Source organism: Panthera leo, chromosome A3 (assembly GCF_018350215.1).
Source record: "Panthera leo isolate Ple1 chromosome A3, P.leo_Ple1_pat1.1, whole genome shotgun sequence".
Classification (NCBI taxonomy): domain Eukaryota; kingdom Metazoa; phylum Chordata; class Mammalia; order Carnivora; family Felidae; genus Panthera; species Panthera leo.
Window position 1 is genome coordinate 10,500,753 of NC_056681.1, and position 19,517 is coordinate 10,520,269.

The following is a 19,517-nucleotide window of genomic DNA, read 5'->3' on the forward strand; positions in this document are numbered from 1 at the left end:
CTTCCTTCAGCTGCCTTTTAGTGACTGCCTGCCATGTGCTGGGTACTATTCTAGGATCTGGGGATACAGCCGGAGTACTGGATGCCCAGGTAACTCTGAGTTTCAAACAATGAATCATATTTAGTTTAAATAGGTCCCAGGTAGGGGCGCCTGGGTGGCTCAGTTGGTTAAGCGTCTGACTCTTGGTTTCGGCTCAGGTTCATGATCTCACGGTTCACAGGATTGAGCCCCGCAGCAGCATGGAGCCTGCCTGGGATTCTCTCTCTCTCCCTCTCTCTCTGCCCCTCCCCGACTCGTGTTGTCTCTCTCAAAATAAAGAAATAAACTTAAAATAATGTCCCATATAATATATGGAACATACTTACACTAAAAAAAAAATTTTGTTGTGTGTCTAAAATTTAGATTTAACTGGGTGTTGTGTATTTTTAATCTGCTAAATCTGACAACCCCGGATAAACCAGTGAACAAAGCAGACCCACATCCTTGCCCCTGTGGGGCTTACATTCCAGTGACAAGAACAGGCAGTAAACAGGTGAGGAAATATACAGATGAGTACCATATACTGTAGAGACGAAGGCTTGGAGGAACACGGGTGCAGGGCCAGAGAATGCTAGGGGGGGCTATTTTTATTGGGATGGTCATGGAAGGTCTCTCTGAGGGACGTTTGAGCTGAGGGATGGACAAGGTGAGGGAGTGGCCTGACAAATATCGACAGCAGTAGTTGGTGCAAAGGCCCTGAGGTGAGGCCACGATTGGCACGGTCGAGGAACAGGTGGACAATCAGGGTGGCAGAAGTGAGTAAGAGAAGGGGAGAGTGGCGAGAGATGATATCCCAAGAGAGCTGGGGCTTGGGGCAGCTTCTCCAGGGCCTTGTAGGTCAAGGTGTTTGTATTTGATGTTAAACGTAATGGGAAGCCACAGGAGGATTGATCGGATCTGTATTTTGAAAGGATCGCCCGGGCTGCTCTGTGTAAAGGCAAAAGTGGAAATGGCAAGACCGGGGAGGAGGCTACTCCTGCAGTCGTGGCGGGAAGTGGGTCACTGGGGAAGGAGGAAGAGGTCTTAGGTTGGCCAGAAACGGTCGGGCCTAGATTGCATTTTGAGGCTAGAGATGCCCAGCTCTGCTGCGGGTTTGCCTGTGCGTGTGAGAAAACAAGACGGGTCCAGGACTACCACTTGGATTTGGGTCAGAGAACCGGGTGAATCGGGGAGGGGGTGATATTTGATCTGGGAATAGCAGGAGCGGAGAGGTTTGGACACGTTCGGCTGGAGATGCCTGTTGGACGCCCACAGGGAGTGCTGGGTTGGCAGCTGGGCCTACGACCCCGGATTTAAGGGGAGAGGCCCGGGCTGCGGATAAACAGGGGCTTTAGACGAGGAGGGACAAAGGAGGGAGCGGTGAGCAGTGAGTGGGTCCCTCCAGGGCCAACCTGAATGGGCCTCAGGACTCAGGGCCCAGTGCCCCTCGCATACTTGTATTCAGGTGGAATCAAATTTGTGCTGCATTTTAAGAGGAAGCCTAGAAGGGGGAAGGATGGACCCAGGACGAGGGTACACACGTGTGTCCGTTGTGTGCTGCCTCCGTTTCCATCTTCGCTGCTGTGGCTGCAGCCCACGCTCCCGGTACCCCTTGCCTGCATGGTTACAGGCACTTCCTGATTGGTCTTCCGCTGCAACCCTTTACCCTGCAGTTTCTTCACACGGAACCCAAGCAATTGTTCAAAAACTTGACCGTGATCTTGTCGCACACCGCCTGACCCTGCTTGGTTGCTCCCCCCTGCTCTCGTGTCCAGAATTCTCCACGTTGTCCCAGGGCCCCCACTTACCTCCCAGCCTTACCTTACACCTTCTTCAGGTTCCTGAGCACCTGCCACTCCAGTCTTCCTTTCCATCCCGCCAACACTTCATACTTCCTCCTGCCTCAGGGCCTTTGCACATACTGTGCCGGCTGGCTGGTAGTTCTTCCCCTCACTGTCCCCTGGCGACTTTCTGGTCTCTGCGGAAACATCACCTCCTAGGGAAGCCTTCCCTGAACTCCCCATCTACATCAGGTTTCCTTGATATAAGCCCTGTAGCACCTTCTTTTCTTCGTGGCACTTACCTCAGTGTGCAGTTACACATTAGGGTCAACGCTCGTTGAATTGAGCCGAATTCCTGGCCCAGGGCCAGAGCAGTACAGTGTGTGACCAGAAGTTTCGAGCTCTCAGGGGCCTCACTGGCTTCCCCTGGCACTTGTGTTGGAAGGGCTGGAGGAAAACTAAGAGGCTAGGGTTCTGCAAGGAGGTCAGCGGCAGGTCAGAGAGGAGGTTGACAGAGTTGCAATGTCAAGGCCTCCGCCCCACCCCTGCCCCCTGGGATGGCCCCTGAATGCATAAAGGTCATGCGTTCTGCTCCCCGTCCCTGCTCCTAAGAGCACACATTATTTATTTTGGAGTTGAAACTGTGTCTTCCCCCTCAACCCCAACCCCTACCCTTCAAGGTGGCCCTTAGAGGAGGAACACCTGTCACCTCCCACTGCGCCAGCAGAGACTGGGGGCGGGGCCTGGTTTGAACCTCTTCCCTTGAAAGAATTCGGATCGTGTGGGTGCAGATTCCAAACCTTAGAAGCCTTTAAAATATATCCTCTGTTCAGAGGAACAACTGAGGCCGGTACGGCCTTGTTCAGAGTGTCCTGAGCCGCCCTTCCTAAGGCCGAAGGGTTTGTAGCACGTCAGTTGTCGCGTGCTCTTCCCTTCATTATCTCATCTTGCTGGGTACGGGGAACGATTGAGGCTCTTGCACTAACAACTGGGTGGCCAGAGGAACCCTCAGGGTGGAGGAGCCTTAAAAAACCTAAGGAACTTATTCACACGGGAGAGTTAAACTCTCTTTGTCCATCCATCCCTCCTTCCCTCCAGCCAAACGTCCACTTTTCTATTGAGCCATTGATTGATCCATCTACTGTCATCCAAATATCTACTCTTCCATCGATTGATCAATGCACCCATTGATTAATCCATCCACCCATCCATCCATGCATCCATCCACCCGCCCATCCATGCATCCATCTACCCATCCATGCATGCATGCATGCATGCATCCATCCATGCATCCATCCACCCACCCATCCACCCACCCATCCATGCATCCATCCACCCATCCGTGCATCCATCTGCCCATCCACCCATCCACGCATCCATCCACCCATTCATGCATCCATCCACCCATCCACGCATTCATCCATCCATGCATCCATCCATCCACCCATACACCCATCCGTGCGTCCATCCACCCATCCATGCATGCATGCATGTATGCATCCATCCATCCATGCACCCAGCCCATCCACCCATCCATGCATCCATCCACCTATCCATGGATCCATCCATCCACCCATCCACCCATCCACCCATCCATGGATCCATGCATCCATCCACCCACCCATGCACGCATGCATCCATCCATCCATGCATCCATCCACCCATCCATGCATCCATCCATGCATCTATCCATCCATGCATCCATCCACCCACCCATCCATACATCCACCCACCCATCCATGCATCCATCCACCCATCCATGCATCCACCCACCCATCCACTCATCCATGCATGCATGCATCCACCCATCCATGCATCCACCCACCCATCCATGCATCCATCCATGCATCCATGCATGCATGCATGTATGCATCCATCCATCCATGCATCCATCCACTCATCCATCCACCCATCCATGCATCCATCCACCCATCCACACATCCATCCATGCATCCATCCACCCATCCATGCATCCATCCACCCATCCACCCATGCATGCATGCATGCATGCATCCATCCATCCATGTATCCATCCACCCATCCATGCATCCATCCATGCATCTATCCATCCATCAATACATCCACCCACCCATCCATGCATCCACCCACCCATCCATGCATCCATCCATCCATGCATGCATGCATCCACCCATCCATGCATCCATCCACCCATTCATGGATCCATCCACCCATCCATGCATCCATCCACCCATCCACCCATCCATGCATGCATGCATCCATCCATGCATCCATCCACTCATCCATCCACTCATCCATCCATCCACCCATCCATGCATGCATCCATCTACCCATCCATGCATCTATCCATCCATGCATCCATCCATCCACCCATACACCCATCCACCCATCCATGGATCCATGCATCCATCCATGCATCCATCCATCCATCCATGCATCCATCCACTCATCCATCCACCCATCCACCCATCCATGCATCCATCCACCCATCCACGCATCCATTCATGCATCCATCCACCCATCCATGCATCCATCCACCCATCCACCCATCCATGCATGCATCCATCCATCCATGCATCCATCCATCCATCCATGCATCTATCCATGCATCCATGGATCCATGCATCCATCCATCCAAACACCCACTCTTCCATTCGTCCATCTATCCATCCACACATCCACTGGACATAAAGCCGTGTATGAATGAGGCAGTCATGCCCCCTGCCTCAGTAAGTCTCATAGGCTAGAGGAGATAAAATTCTCTGGTCAAGCCTGGGTCATTCATCCACTTTTTTTTGCCAGAGGAGGATGGGACAAGTTTTGCCAAAATTGTGTCACGAGTAGTTTCCCAAAGGAACACCCTGGGATGCTGTTATCAGAAGCAGGGAACGATTCCAAGTAGGAAAAATCAACAGATGTCTACCTGATTAGAGGATGGGGAATGAGAAAGGACACGTGAGGGTGACAGCAGCCCTTATTTTTTTTTCTATTTAAGGGTAGACTGGTTCCTTTGTTTACCCCTGACTACACTTCAGGGTCCTGTCCTAAGGACCCCAGAGCACCCACCTCCTTCTAGATACTTGGCTCTAAGTGTCCCAGTCTGGGTCATCACTCTCCCCTCCTCCATCTACATTTATCAGATGCCCTAAGATGTGTGTTGGGATACATCCAGTGTAGCTGTCCTTACGGTTAGGAACCAATGAACAGGATCATTTTCTGCTCTGACAACCAGAAACTCTGGTTTCTGGAACCCTGGGAGTTGGCAAGTCCTGAGCCCAGCGTGGGTCCCTGAAATGAGAGTCTAAACCAGTGCTACTCATCCCTGACCACACGCTGGAAGCATCTGGGGGGAGCTTTTACAAAACCCTGATGCCCAGGCCCTGTGTTCTAGCATTCTGATTATAACTGGTCTCCGGTGGGGCCCAGCCATTGCATGTTTAAACAGCTCTCCAGGTGATTCTAATGCACAGCTTGGGTTAAGAACCACTGGTCTCAGTGCCATTTGGAACCCCCTATTCATTGCTGTGTCTCTTTGCTTCCAGGATACACGCATGATGAGGGTAGAGATGCCGTCCTGTTGATGGCTGCATCCCTGAGATCTGTAGCAGCTCAGGTACCTGGCAGGTGCTCAGTGAATGGTTGTGGAATGAATGACAATCGCTAGCTTTGCACAAATGCCTTCATGGAGCAGAGCGGTGAGAATGTGAAGGATGCACATTCTCAGTTCTTTCTGGCACAGGGGGAAGGATTTGAGTCATTCCCCATGTGAGGTCAAGTTGTGGCTCTCTGGGAATCTTTGAACCTCCCCCATCTAATCTTCTGATGCAGAGATTTTCAACACTGCATGCACTTTAGATCCGTCTGAGGTCATTGGGGAAAAACAAACGGACAAACAAACAAAAAACTTTGGATGTTCTGGTTCCGTGGGCCCGGAGTGAAGCCTAGGCACATTTAACAAGTGTTCCGGGTAATTCTAACATGCTGTACGGGTCGAAGACCACTGTTCTACTCTCCCTTTCTGCTCCCATGAGTCTATTTTCTGACATCAGCTAACTTAGTCCGAGACCCCTGGAACTGTTTTATGGGGGTGGGGGTGGTACTGGATTCCTATGTAGCGTTCCCCAAATGTACCTGTTCACGACATTCACATTGGGTGCTTATTTAAAAATACACATTCCTGGGGCGCCTGGGTGGCTCAGTTGGTTAAGCATCTGACTTCAGCTCCGGTCATGATCTCATGGTTCGTGAGTTCGAGCCCTGCGTTGGGCTCTGTGCTGCTATGATAGTTGGGAGCCTGGAGCCTGCTTCAGAGTCTGTGTCTCTCCCTCTCTCTCTGCCCCTCCCCTGCTTGCGCTCTGTCTCTCTCAAAAATAAATAAACATTAAAATAAATAAAAATAAAAACACACACACTCCTGAGCCTCTGCTCCAGACTTTCGGAATCAGAATCGGAAGCTCCACGGAGAGGCCTGGGATCTGTCTTTATAACAAGTGTCCAGGTGACTCGTTACCTGCCCACCTCTCTGAATGCACTGCCCTCTTTGCTTGGCAACACAGCCAGCCCCTTCTTGCTTTAGGATTCATTCCTTTGGTTCCTGCTGCCCGAACACTCTTTCCCCAGATCGGTTAGGTTCATCCAAATGTCCCCTCCCAGAGAGGCCCTACGTGACCACCCAAGAGAATAAGGCCTCTCCAACAGCCAGCCCTTACCCCAGACCCCTGGCGATTCCCTCCGGACACTGTTCAAGATGATCTCTGTCCTTTTGTTTATCGCCTTCATGCCCGCCCCTACCCCCACCTTGAACGTCCCAGGTCGTTAGTGTCTGGGTCACGCTGGGTCCCTGGCACCAGGCACACGGTAGGTGGGCAACGAGGTATAGATGTCAGAGTGAGGCTTGTGCTCTCAGAGTACCTCGCGTTCTTTCTCAGGTCCTGGGAACCTGCGGTCAGGGGTACACAAGTGACTGTAGGTCAATATCATGCCACAGCTGTGGGCACCCAGAGGCACCTGGAGACTCAGTCTGCCATAGAAGGGATTGGTTCCCCCCCCTCCCCCGCTTAGAGGAGAAAGGAGGGAAAAGATTGGGAGCAGCTGGGCAACACTACAGGTGGCAGAGGCTTTGGCGTTGGGTCCTGGGTCCCGCAGAGCGCGCAGCCTCGCCCGCGGGGAGGGGGGAAGGAGGAGGCCCCCAGCTCGGCCCGGCGGGTGGCTAAGCGCGGTGCCCGGGCGGTGCGGCTGCAGCCGGGGGAGGGGGGGGGGGGCGGTCTCCTTCCTCCCCGGCGCCGGCCGGCCAGCCCCTCCCCCCACCTCGCGCCCTCCCCCGAGTCCCCGGTGGCGGCCCCGCCCCCGCCGGCCCGGCCGCCCTGTCCCCGCCTCCCCCGCCGCGGGCCGCAACAGGTGCCTCCCGGAGCAGGAAGCTCGCGCCGCAGCCGCCTCCGCCGCCGCTCAGCTCCCCGGGCGCGTCCAGCAGCCGCTGCGCCAGCGCGCCATCCCCGGGCCCGCGTGCGTCCCCGCGAGGACAGCGACCCCGCCGCGGCCGCCGCCTCTCGGGCCCGCTTCCTGCCCCCTTCGCACCCCCGGGCGAGGGTGCCCGGGAGCAGGCCGAGGCCGCGCTCGCCCCCGGCCCCGCCACCCTCCCGCCGCTTTGCGCGCCATGGACGCCCCGGAGCCGCAGCCCGACCCCGACGGCGGGGACGCCCCAGGCCACGAGCCCGGGGGCAGCCCCCAAGACGAGTTCGACTTCTCCATCCTCTTCGACTATGACTATTTGAATCCTATCGAAGGTCGGTGGAGGCTCCCCCGGCCTGGCCCCCTGAGCCCGGGCGGGGGCTCCGGCCTGCGGAGTGGACACAGGACCCCTCTGTGCTCCCGATGTCACACTTCCCGGGGCGGGGGGTGGGGTGGGGAGGGAGGGGTGCGTCTCCCCAGGTGAGAGGGAGGGCACGAGGCATCTGGGACTGCTGCCACCCACCCTTAGGGGGCGGTAGGCTCACTCTTGCCCAGTAGGGCGTCAGTCTGTAGTTACTCGGGTCTCCTCCCTGGGGGTCGCCGGTAGCCGAGCAAAAGGTGGCAAGGGGCTCAGCTGGCCCCCAGCTGCAGGGTCGTCGGAGGGGAAAGGAAGTGATTTGCCTCTGGACGGAGGCGGTGGGGAAGCCAGAGAATGGAGTTAGCAGGGAGGGAACCGGGGCACAGAGAGGTGGCAACGGATTCTCCTCTGTGAACAGCGCCTGGGAGCCGAGTTTGTCGGGAACTTTGTGCTGAAACTAATGAAGAGGTTGTCTGCGCCTTCAGACGCAGGAGGTTCAGATGCTGGAGGTTGGCGCGACTTCACTGTTAGGAAGCCTGACCGTTTCCTCCCTGGTGTCGGCTGCCAGCTTTTGCGAGTCCCCCTAAAGGGATCAGTCTGAGCTTTGTTAAACGGTGATCCCTTGCCCCGCTGCCCTAATGGATGTGGGGTTCGGGGAAAGGCTGGCCTGCGGATTGGATTCAGGCAGAAGCCTATTCCTGCCTAAACTAGCTGTCAGTGTATGTGCTGAAGGGCCCTCTGTGGCTGGGGACTTCCCCAGGCTGGGCCGGCGCTTTTGCTTACCAGGAGCATTCGTCAGAAGGAAAAGGAGGTCGCATGCGGAACCTCGCTGTATTTTTCTGGTTAACAGGTTGTCTTGGAAAAAAACAACAAAAAAAAACCCACCCAACTGGGCTTCCTGATTTTGACAGCCCAGCCCAGGGCTTGTCAAAGCCTCCGGGGGCAGGCCTGTTGGTAACTTCCAGATGCACAGGGGCTTGGCCGCATCCGGAGGGCAGGAAGGGGTTGTGTAGGAGGACTTCTCACAGACTTTTGGGGGCTTGGCGTTTCCCAGAGATGCTGTGTTAGGCAGGCGAATGAGAACTTTTCACTTTCCTTCCTTCGCTGTCTTCACTGACCACCTTAGGTGAGGGGCGTTTGCTTTGACTTGGATACCAAGTGAAGATGATAGCTGGTAATCGTTCTGAATTTTGGCTGGAGATGGAAATAATTAGCAAGCAAAAGAGACCAGTCTTCTCGAGTTGCAATCTGGAGGCCATCCTTTGCTTTGAAAAGACACAATTAAGAATCTGCAAGTGATCGCTTTAAGGTCCCTTTAACATCCGTGGTCTTTGTTTGGTAAGATTAAAGTCATGTTTTGCAGAGAACTAATACACCCCTCCCAGATTCACAATCAGCTAACTTTTTTTTTTTTTTTGCACGGGGGAGATTTCCGGGGAAATAGTTTCCAAGCCAAATCTGATGGGAGGTGCTTTTTATAGTTTTTTTTGGCAAGTGGTGCTTGGTGGCCGCCAGATGGGTGTCTAAATGGCCACAGTGGAAGCCCTGGAATCATTTAAAAAAACCAACAAACTTTATTTTTTTGGTAACAGTTTGAGATTCACAGAAAAGTTGTCAAGACAGTACAGGGAGTTCCCATATACTGAGCACCCGGGGCCCCGTTTTATTAACATCTTATATCAGTACGGGTATATTTGTTATCATTCATGATCCAATATTGATGCGTCATGATGAGCTAAAGTCCATACTTTATTCAGATTCAAGTGGTCTTTGTTATTTTTTTTTTATTTTTTTGGGAACTTGAGTTTTGAGGAACACCGGTTAGATATACCGTAGAATCGTGCCCGACTTAGGGTCTTTCTGATGTTTCTCTCCTGGAAGGACTTGGGTCTATGGGTTTTAGAGAGGAGGACCACGCAGGTGAAGTGACTGTTTCCATCGCATCATATCAAGGGTACCTAGTATCGGCTTGATTGATCAGTGTTGATAATCGACCTTGATCAACTTGGCCACAGTAGTGCTTGTCAGGTTTCTGTGTCGTAAAGTTACTCCTTTCTAAACTTGGCTCTTGGGAAAGAATTTCCTATGTGCGCCACCCCGCCCCCCTTACGGAGTGGGGAGTTTGCTCTGGAATCTGTAAATAATGCTTCCTTGCTGGGAGCACAGAAGCATCATGGCCGAAGAACAGAGCGGGTGTGAGCCTTGAGAGGCTAAGCGAGCTCTTCCAGATGTGGGTCTGGCTCTGGCTTACTCGGATGTTCATGGGGTCACCTCTCTGCTTCTGAACGGTGGCTCTCTCCGAGGGCTGCCACTAGCCTTTAGCTTGCTACTGGGCTTTGTCCCAGGCGACAATATATTGGCGATGCATGTGAGGGCTACCCTTAACTCTGTGCATGAATGAGCTTGGCAAGAGTCCAGGGAGGAAGGAGCCCGCTAATGGGACCGACGTTGTCAGAACTGGATGACGGGACTTACGGATTTTGGGAAATTTGGATGCTTGTTTTATGGAACTTTAACATTGTAGCAGATGCCTTTTAGCTCCTGTAATAACCCGCCAACCCTAGCCGGTGGGCACTGTGGTCACCCTCATTTTACAGAGGAGGCACCGAGGCACAGACCGGTGGAGGAATCTTCCCAAGAGAGCAGAGCCGGTAAATGGCAAAGTTGAACCCCGAACCTGGCCGTCTTGCTTCAGAGCCAGCATTCGGAACCACTGTGTGAGGGTTCACTATTCCTTTATCTGATGAGAGTTACGTAGAGCCGTTTGTAAAGGGCCTGGCACTTTGGCAAGACTGGAGTTGAAAACATTTACCACCAGAGTGACCCTGGGCGAGTCATTTAACCTCTCCGGACCTTGGTTCGCTTATCTGTCGAAAGCTGAAATACTACTACCCTCACAGGATTATTTGCCTTGAATGGCTTGACCCGTTTAAATCAATACAGAGTGTGATTTGTTATGAGCATTTTATTAAACCCTTGGCTCTGTTAATGGAGGTGCTCAGTTAATGTGAGCCGTTATTCGTTTACTCCTCCAGCTAACTATTTGAGCACCTGTTGTGCCGACCCTATCAGGAATACCTCGTGTGTCATCTTCAGGATCGAAGTGTCTGTATTTTAATAGGTTCAGGAAGTGTCCACCCATGCCTGTTTTCTTGAGAGTTTTGAAGAGGAATGAGAGTTGAATTATGTCACAGACGTCTTAGGGTCTGTGGAAGAATATGGTTTTATTCTTCTTAGATCTCTTGTGCTCACTTACGAGACTTCCTAATATTGGAACATTACTGCCTTAAAGCCTGCTTGGTCACTGTGTATTATTTTCTTCTAGTGGTGGGGCTGGTGTCTGATAAAATCTCAGATTCCTGTCAGTGGTATTCATGAGCAATACTTGTCTGTAGTGTCCCTTTTGGTGTGTGGTTTGGATTTCTTTACTTTTCCATGCTCAGGAACAATGGATGCGTCGTTGGGACTGTCGCATTTCTAGAGTTGGGATAGAACTCCCCCATGAAGCCATCCGGGCCTGGTGCCTTTTTACAGGGTTGGGCTAGGATTGCTTTCTCCATCGTGTGTGGGGGAACTGGTCGGCTTGCACTTTGTTTGCTGGAGTCCATTTTGGTACGCCGTATCTTTCTAAGAAATCATCCACTTCATTTATCTAGGTTTTCAAATCTGCTGTAGAGGCAGGCAAAGTAGACTCTTCCTATACTTCACCGTCTCCCTCGGTTGAAAAAAGTAACAGAAGGAATGGGGACCACGCTGTGGGAGCCCCGACCTCCGCTACTGACCTCATCGTGGAGGGGAGGGACCTGTACGCGTTGTCAGTGGACAGATGAGAAGCTTAATTCCTTAGTGTGTGCTTGTGACTTCAGTGAAACGAATTATTCTCCCAATGTGTAAAACCCTGGGAGGGCTGGATGGCCCCTGGGAGTCCCCGTCCCCTCCAGGGTGCCACATCTCCTCCGGACCATCAGGGACTGACTCCTTGGGAGTGATCACTTCTGGGAGGCCTCAGTGGGTCTGATGGGTCCCTGCTTCACTTCCTCGGAAGCGAATGCAAATGGCACCAACCTTGACCCTTCAGAAAGGCAAATAGACTCCTGGCCGTTGCTTGTAGAGTCTGTTCCGGTGGTCCTTAAACTTGCTGGGTCACAGCCCTTGGAAAAGCGGACAAAAGCCACCCATCCTACATGCACCCGCTGTAGGAGTGCGTGTGCACAGGTATCCTATGTGTGCATGCCGCACGTGAGCATAACCCCTGCACGCCCCCTTCTGCCCTCCACGTGCCCTTTAGACCATTTTCAGGTAGAGTCCCAGACCCCACCGTAGTCCCTTCCCTCGTGTCACCTGCCCTTCCACTCAGGAACACCTGCTCTTACCCCATTCACAGGGGACAATTAAAACCTGATTCTTTCAGCAAATACTCCCTGAATGCTGGTTTTGTGCCAGGCCCTGTGGGGGTGTAGAGACCATCAGATGTGGTCCTGCCCTTGCCTGGCCCCGGGGCCAATGTGGGACAGGGCCTGGTAAACAAATAGGGACAAATGAGGTGCTGGGATATGGTATCATGAGGTGTTTTTGGTGCTTACTAAAAATAGAGTTCTACCCTAAGCAAGCAGTCTCGCTGAACACATGTGACATTCAGAGACATTGCCGTCTGCGTCGAATTAAGGACAGGCCTTATTAAGCCTGCTTTGTGCAAATAGCGTCTCCAGGTGCAGCTGGAAAGGTGGAATGAAGGCGAGGACTGAGCGGTGGCCTTGTCAGGGAGGCGAGGGAAATGGGGAGAAAGTTGCCCTAACCATTCTTCACTATTGAACACCTGTCATCCACGCTTCCAAATTAAAGGCCCTCTGTTCTTGAGGCGACCGGGAGGGAGGCTCTTCAAACCTTGGAGCAGTGTTATTTGGGTTGGTTCCCAAGGCCTTCTGATCCTGTAAGGGGATGAGGTTGAATATATTTGAAAAAAGGCAGCATTGTGGCCCGTGGTTCTCAATCCTGGCTGCACTTGGGACCAGTGAAGTCAGACTCTTTTGGGGGGGGGGGGTCCGTTGCCTTTACTGAGTCATGCAGCGGTAAATGGCAGGGCAGGCCTGGAACCCAAGCAGTTGGGGTCCCGAGTCCCTGCTGTCAGCACTACAACTCAGCCAGAATGTCACGGACTCTGGCTCTGAGGCGTCCCACGTATGGTAGCACGGGGTGCGTTCAGTCCTTATATTTGGTGTTTATAGCATTGTCAACGTTGCTGCTGTCCCAAGGGGATTATACCTGTGCGGCACAAATAAAAATGGTAAAGGACAGGAATTAAATGGGCCTTGTGCTATTGTCCCATTGCTTTCTGCATCCCGGTGGATTATTGTGCATGCCTCCCGGGGTGCCTGTTCCTCCAGCTCCAAAGGCGCAGCGAGTCAGACCGCCAGATCTGAAATCAGAAAACCCTGCCTTGAAATTCTGACGTTGTGGCCTCCTGCCTGCGTGACCTTGGCCAGTAAAAGTACCTGGCGTTAGTAAGTGCCCCATCAGTAATTTCCAAATGAATGGATGAGAAGTTGAATAATTTCTTCATGATGGTCCACCTACGGGTGGGGGTGCGATTTTGCTTCTCGGGGTTTGTGTTTTCTCACCTGTGCGGGGGCGGGGGGCGGGGGATGGTGGTGGCAAAGCTCACCTGCTGGACCAGATGTGCGGCTACCAGGAGGCGGGCTGTGCGCAGATGGGCTGGTGCTGGCAGTGGTGATGGGCTTTGAGGGAGCGTCCAGCTCTCCTGACTTCCTGAGGGCCTTGGCTCCTTGGAAGGGACGACCTTCACCTTGGGTGAATTCTGAGCCTTAAGGGAAGGGCTGAAGAGTCCGGTCCTTGGCGAGGAGCCCCTGGCTGTCGGGCTTGAGTGGGCGTTACAGCAAGGTGTCTTACTTAAGGCACCTTCCATTCTGACTCGAAAAACTCGTCTGGCTCCTGTCTCAGCTCTAGAACTTGGCCGTCTGCAAAAACTTTCTCAAGTGTCCAGACTCCGGGGCTTGGATTTGTCCTGTGGCTGCCTCTCTTGGGGAGGCAGGGTTTCCCCAGGTGCCCTGCCCCGGCCCCCTGGGACCCTTGAGCCAGGGCCAGGAAGGAGCAGCCCTGGAGCGTGCAGTATGATGGATTCTTGTGGCTTCCCCCCGTGAAGGGACTTCCTCCTGCTCTCCTCCCCAGCACAGGAAATAGCCGCAGCAGCCTTCGCAGAGCTCCAGCCAAACTTAGCTTCCTCAGGCTGGCGTGAGGGTTTTTTTTTGTTTTTTTTTTTTTTTTTTTTTTTGCTGATGGTTCAAACTGAGCTCAGGGAAGGAGGCAAGATGTGACCCGGGGGCTCTTCCTGGGAAGGGTCTGGGGCCGTCTGCTTCTCTACCTGGAGCAGAGCCCCCTATGGGTTCCCCCAAAACAAGAAGATTTTGTGCTGCACTTGAATGATGAACTTTTCCCACAAGAGGGAAACAGAGATAATGATAATTGACTCTCACGTTCCCATCACCCAGCTTCAGTAATTACCAGCATCAGGCTACCCTTCTCTCACCCCTCTCCACCCTGGACATATTCTCTACGCTGGGGGTGCGGGCCCCCCACTACTTGAAACCAAATTCCAGATGGTTTAATATTTTGTTAATAACTAGAGCAGTCGGTAGCTCTCAAAGACAAGGACTCAGGGACCAGTCAGACGACATTATCAGACCTAAAACAGCACAATAATGGCTTAATTTCAGATATCTAGTTTCAGATTTCTTGCTTGTGTCACAAGTATCTTTTTGCTGTGAACTCGTTTGAACCAAGATCCAAACAAGATCTTCACGTTGTATCTGGTTGAGGGGACCGTGGCGTCTCTTTTATTCTAGGAAAGTCCCCATCAGTCTGTTTTCTTGCTATTTGTTGAAGAAGCAGGGTCGGTTCTCCACATGCCGGACTCTTTTAACAGGTTCCTCTGTCCTTTGCATTTCTTATAAACCGGCATTCAGATGGAAAGCCCCCTGCCTTGGATTTTACATGCCTTCCCCCAACATCTCCCTCCCCCCCCCCCCATGTGGGGGAGGGGATATAGCTTTCCAGGGCAGACTAAGCTGTGAACAGAACCAAGAGATGGCCTTTCCTCCGAGTTGGCATTTGGGACTCTCCCTGCCTCCTCCTCGAAGGTTTGGGGAGAGAACCCGTTTTCTCCCCTGGGCCTGTTTGAGTTTAAATGCATTTCTAAAAGCCAGCCCTTCCCATGTGAATTTTAATTGAGCCGTGGCTGGGGGAGCTTTCTGAAGGGAAGAAAGTCGCCTGCAAAGCTCAGGATTTATAAAGGTCCTTATCAAAACAAACCTGCTTGGGCATGCCTGCAAAAGGGGGGATGTGGAATGAAGAGGGGAAGAACTTGGTCTGCAGCGCCTGTAACCGTGTCTGTAAAGACTACAGAAAGGGGCTGTTTACCTGTGTGATGGGAGGAAGATGGGCTGCAGGTCTGAGGCCCGCAGTGGGGGACCACCCCTCCGTTGCCCCGGAGGAAGGAGGAATGTCCTGAATGGCTGGGGTTGGCAGGGCCACTGATCAAGTGTGCCTGCCTCTGGGAGCGTGGCACCAACATGAAAACTGGGGGGAAAGTGTACATAAAGAACCTGTCAGTCCATCAGCTTTTAATTTTAAATCTCTGCCCCTGGCCCAGTTCAGGGGCCCCCGCTGTTCTCCAGGGGAAGTTTCCACCTGGATTTCAGGTTGGCTCTAGGAAAGGTGGCAATCGGCTTTTCAGGCAGTGCCAGGGGCTTGGGACTCAAATAGGGGTGTGGCTCCGAGGGGCTGGCATGAAGGTGAGGGGTCTTTGCTGCGCTGGTTAGAACGTGTGACCCCCCCCCCCCCGCGTCCCCCCCCCCCCCACTGCCCCGTGCAGGCCTTTGACGGAGAGGTGGGTTAGCCCCAGCGAGCCTTGTTTCTGAGGCAGGATTATCTGAAGTCTATTTCTGGTTCTGACCGGATCTTTCCTTCTCGTTTTGGTGAGGAAGCTGTCGGAGCCTTGCTCTCGGTCACGCACCACATGACAAGTGTGGAGGGACGGACTCTCCTGTTAGAAATGGACCTCATTGAAGTCAAGTTTGATGTCAAATGACAGTCTTCTTTATTGTTTTTATTTCTTTAAAATTTTTTTTAACGTTTATTTATTTCTGAGAGGCAGAGAGAGAGAGAGAGAGACAGAGCACAAGTGGGGGAGGGGCAGAGAGAGAAGGAGACACGGAATCCGAAGCAGCTCCAGGCTCCCAGCTGTCAGCACACAGAGCCCGATGCGGGGCTCGAACTCACCGACTGTGAGGTCATGAGCTGAGCCAAAGTTGGACGCTCAACCGACTGAGCCACCCAGGCGCCCCACAGATGGTGGTCTTCTTGAAAAATGGAGGCAGTACAGTCTGCTGACTGGACACATGAATTACGGTGTCGTCATATGGGGGAGTGCTGCAAGGGGTTAAAAAAGAAACCGTGGCTGCGTATTAGCACCTAGTCTCTGAGAGGAGTCAGGCTGGGTGAGTCCTTCCGCCTGAGTTAGGGTTGCTGGCTGGGTAGGGCCACAGGGGAACCCTCGGGCAGAATGGAAATGTTCTAGATCTTGAGTGGTGGGCAGAACCAGGTACAGACACGTATGTAAAAAAGGCATGAGATGTACGTTTCATGCTTGTGCATTTTACTGCACCTAAATGATGTCTCAGTTTGAGGTCCAGCTCTGGCCCTGATGATCTTGTGACTTTGGGTGAATCCCTGTATCCTGAAGCCTCAGTTTCTCTGTAACGCAGAGGACTTGATAACACCTGCCTCCTGGCTGGGCGGGGGGCGTGGGGGGCGGGGGGGGCGGGGGGGGGGTCGTAAGCTGCGGAGAAGGAGGTAGTACCCGTGAGAACTTGCGGCCCAGTGAAGATCAGCTATCCAATGAATAAAAATAGGAAGGTCTCTGAACTTCTCGAAAGCGGCAGGGGCCCATGGGATGACTAAACTAGCAGGAGGTGGTTCTTTGCACCCCAAGTTGAGAATGGAGATGACTCACGTCGGCTCGATGTCCGGGCTCTGCTGCCTCCGTCCAAAAGCTGACCTTATGCATGCGCGTTGCAGATTCCTTACACCTCTCTACCCCTCTCCAAAAGGAGTAGGTGTCCGCCTGTGGGTGCATGGGGGTTTGCAAACAGACATGCCCGCAGCCAGTCTGTAAGGCTTGCAAGTCGTCCTGGGTCTTGTGTCCTGGGCGCCTGGCCTCTTGGCAGCCTGCCTGGGAAGCAGGACGGAGCTCTCTTTTCTGTCCCGTCTGGTGAAGGCAGACAGCTGTCTTAGCTGGGGACAAGGTCAGCAAAGAGCATAGCGTTCAAGGTGGCTTTTTCCGGTGGTTCCACGTTGACGAGACAGGACGGTAAACTGCCTTTCTTCCCTTGCTGGCGTTTCTGGACCTGACTTATCTGGATGGAATTTCTCGCCTTTCGTGCCCTGCGTCTGTGTGTGTCATTTCTCGAGTGACGAATGCGACAACCTGGTTCTCTGGCATTAGAATACACACGATTCATTGATGGGGCATCCAACCCCTGTGCGCGTGTGCGTCTGGTGGGCGTGGTAGGGGCCTGGGGGGCTTTTGGGAAAGTTTGCTGGGCACTGAACTTCTTACTTGGAGGCAGCCTCTAGCGTTTCAAAGGTCTTTGCTACAGGCGCTGCAGGCCGCCAGACGACAAAGCTTCCCCTTCCTGCTCCTTTGGGTGATTGCTCACAGCACCACCCCCCCCCCACCCCCGCCCTCGGAGGTTAGGAGAGTCGTGGGGTGGCAGGAGGTAGGGCTCATTCCCTCCACCTTCTCCCCTTTCCTCCGCCTGTACTGTGTGGTGCCAGGTTGTGGCATCCCGAGTGCTGCCATGGCAACAGACTGTGTGACTCAAACCCAGGGCCTGCGACTCGAAACACCTTGGGGTGTGAGCTCATCAGGTGGTGGGCCTGCCGCCTCAGACAGGGATGGCCCGCAGCCCCGGGGCCCCGTTGCCAGGCCGAGGGGCGTCTGGCTTCTGGGCCGTGACCTGACTCCTTGCCCCCAAGTCCTTCAGGCCTGAGAGCACTGGTTCTCCTCGTCCCTCTCCCCCCGGGCCTCCCCTCCCCCCAAGGACAGACCCTGTGTAGGTTCCCTAGCGGGGTTTCTATTTTGATCATTCTATTCTGCTTCCTGAAAATTCCACCCGCCCGTAGTTCTAGGCGGAGAAGATGTTCTCTTGCTGTTCCTTTTTTTTTTTTTTTTTTTCAAAAGCGATCTGTTGGCTGGTGGGTTGGCACTGAACAGCTGCCTCAGACTTGGCCGTGTGTCCCCGAGGGTGAGCAACAGGCCCGAAAGAGGCTGGAGGAGGAGAGGCCCTGGCAGAGACCACAGTGTGGCCTGACGGTGATTTTAAAATAAATCGTTGACTCAATCCTGGGGCAAATGGAGGGATTGTGGATATTTCAGAAGAAAGGAATTCATGTCCTTGGTTGTCAGTTGCCTCCTGATGGGACCCCTTAGAGCAGCTCCAATTGTTTTAAAAGGAAATTAAAAAAAAAATTATTTAGAGAGACAGAGTGAGTAGGGGTGGGGCAGAGAGAGGGAGAGAGAGAATCCCAAGCAGGCGCCATACTCTCAGTGCGACGTGAGGCTCGAACTCCTGAACTGTGAGATCGTGACCTAAGCTGAGACCAAGAGTCGGACACTTAACCGACCGAGCCACCCAGGCGCCCCAGAGCAGCTCCCAATTCTTGGGGTACCTCATCTCCCCAGTTGGATACCCCATAACCCCCGTGTTGGGGCTAAGGTATCACCGTCCAAGAAATAGCCCCTTTCATCAGTAGCAGGCTAGAGTCATGGTTATGAAGGAGAGGAGCCAGACTGCCACTTAGAAGCTGTGTGACCTTGGGAACGTGAGTCCCCCTCTCTGAGCCTCACTTCCCCATCGGTAAAGTTGCTTCATAGGGTTCTTGGGAGACCAACATTTATCGCACACACAGCGGTTCTTGGTGTAGGTTAAGTGGTATAGACACGTTAGCTGACACGTTAGACATCGTTTTCGTTACTGCCGGCAGCTCCCTGGGTCACCAACGCTTCTGTGAGGTTTGGTTGATCGGCTCCCGGATGGCCCGGGGGAAAGAGTAAAAGCATAAAACAAGAGGGGGTGTTGGAAGCCTCCTGGACCCCCTCCATGTATTTTCTGAAGGTCAGCAGAAAAAAATACTCCCAAGTACAGTAAAACCTTGGTTTGCGAGCATAATTTGGCCCGGAAACATGCTTGTAACCCAAAGCACTTGTGTATCAAAGCGAATTTCGAGACCCATTGGCTCACGTGGGATTATGTGACGTTGGGCGTCACGTACGACTCGTATTGCAAGATACTGCTTGTTTATCAGGTTACGGTTTGTTAAAAATGGTTGCTTATCTTGCAGAACACTGGCAGAACAAGTTACTCACAATCCAAGGGTTTATTGCACTGACTAATCCATTTTATTTTCATAAAACATTCTTAACTTTTTTTTTTTTAATGTTTATTTATGAGGGGAGGGAGGGGCAGAGAGAGAGAGGGGGACCTAGAATCTGAAGCAGGCTCCAGGCTCCCAGCTGTCAGCACAGAGCCCGACGCGGGGCTCGAACCCACGAACCGTGAGATCATGACCTGAGCCAAAGTCGGACACTCAACTGACTGAGCTACCCAGGCGCCCCTTACTTTGTTTTAAGTAGGCCCTACACCCAATGTGGGCTCGAACTTGTGACCCCGAGATCAAGAGTCACGTACTCCACTGAGTGAGCCAGGCTGCCCTTTTCTTTTTCTTTTCCTTTTCTTTTCTTTTCTTTTCTTTTCTTTTCTTTTCTTTTCTTTTCTTTTCTTTTCCTTTCCTTTCCTTTCCTTTCCTTTCCTTTCCTTTCCTCTTCTCTTCTTTCTTAAATGCTTTTGAAGGCATTG

The 19,517-nt window shown here is 53.0% G+C and overlaps 1 protein-coding gene across 6 annotated transcripts in view; it reads left to right on the forward strand.

Moving 5' to 3' along the window:
• NFATC2 (nuclear factor of activated T cells 2) overlaps positions 1 to 19,517 on the forward strand; it is a 159,466-nt gene that overhangs the window by 11,589 nt on the left and 128,360 nt on the right. For 4 of the 6 annotated variants that reach the window (XM_042930654.1, XM_042930656.1, XM_042930655.1 and 1 more), the window contains exon 1: positions 7,256 to 7,561. The exons of 1 other annotated variant lie outside the window; for it this stretch is intronic. In XM_042930654.1, coding sequence (XP_042786588.1) covers positions 7,432 to 7,561 — 130 coding nt within the window. In that variant the 5' untranslated portion in view covers positions 7,256 to 7,431. Of the gene's footprint in view, positions 1 to 7,255; positions 7,562 to 19,517 lie in introns of those variants that run through there. One more of the 6 variants, XM_042930659.1, reaches the window with a different exon arrangement.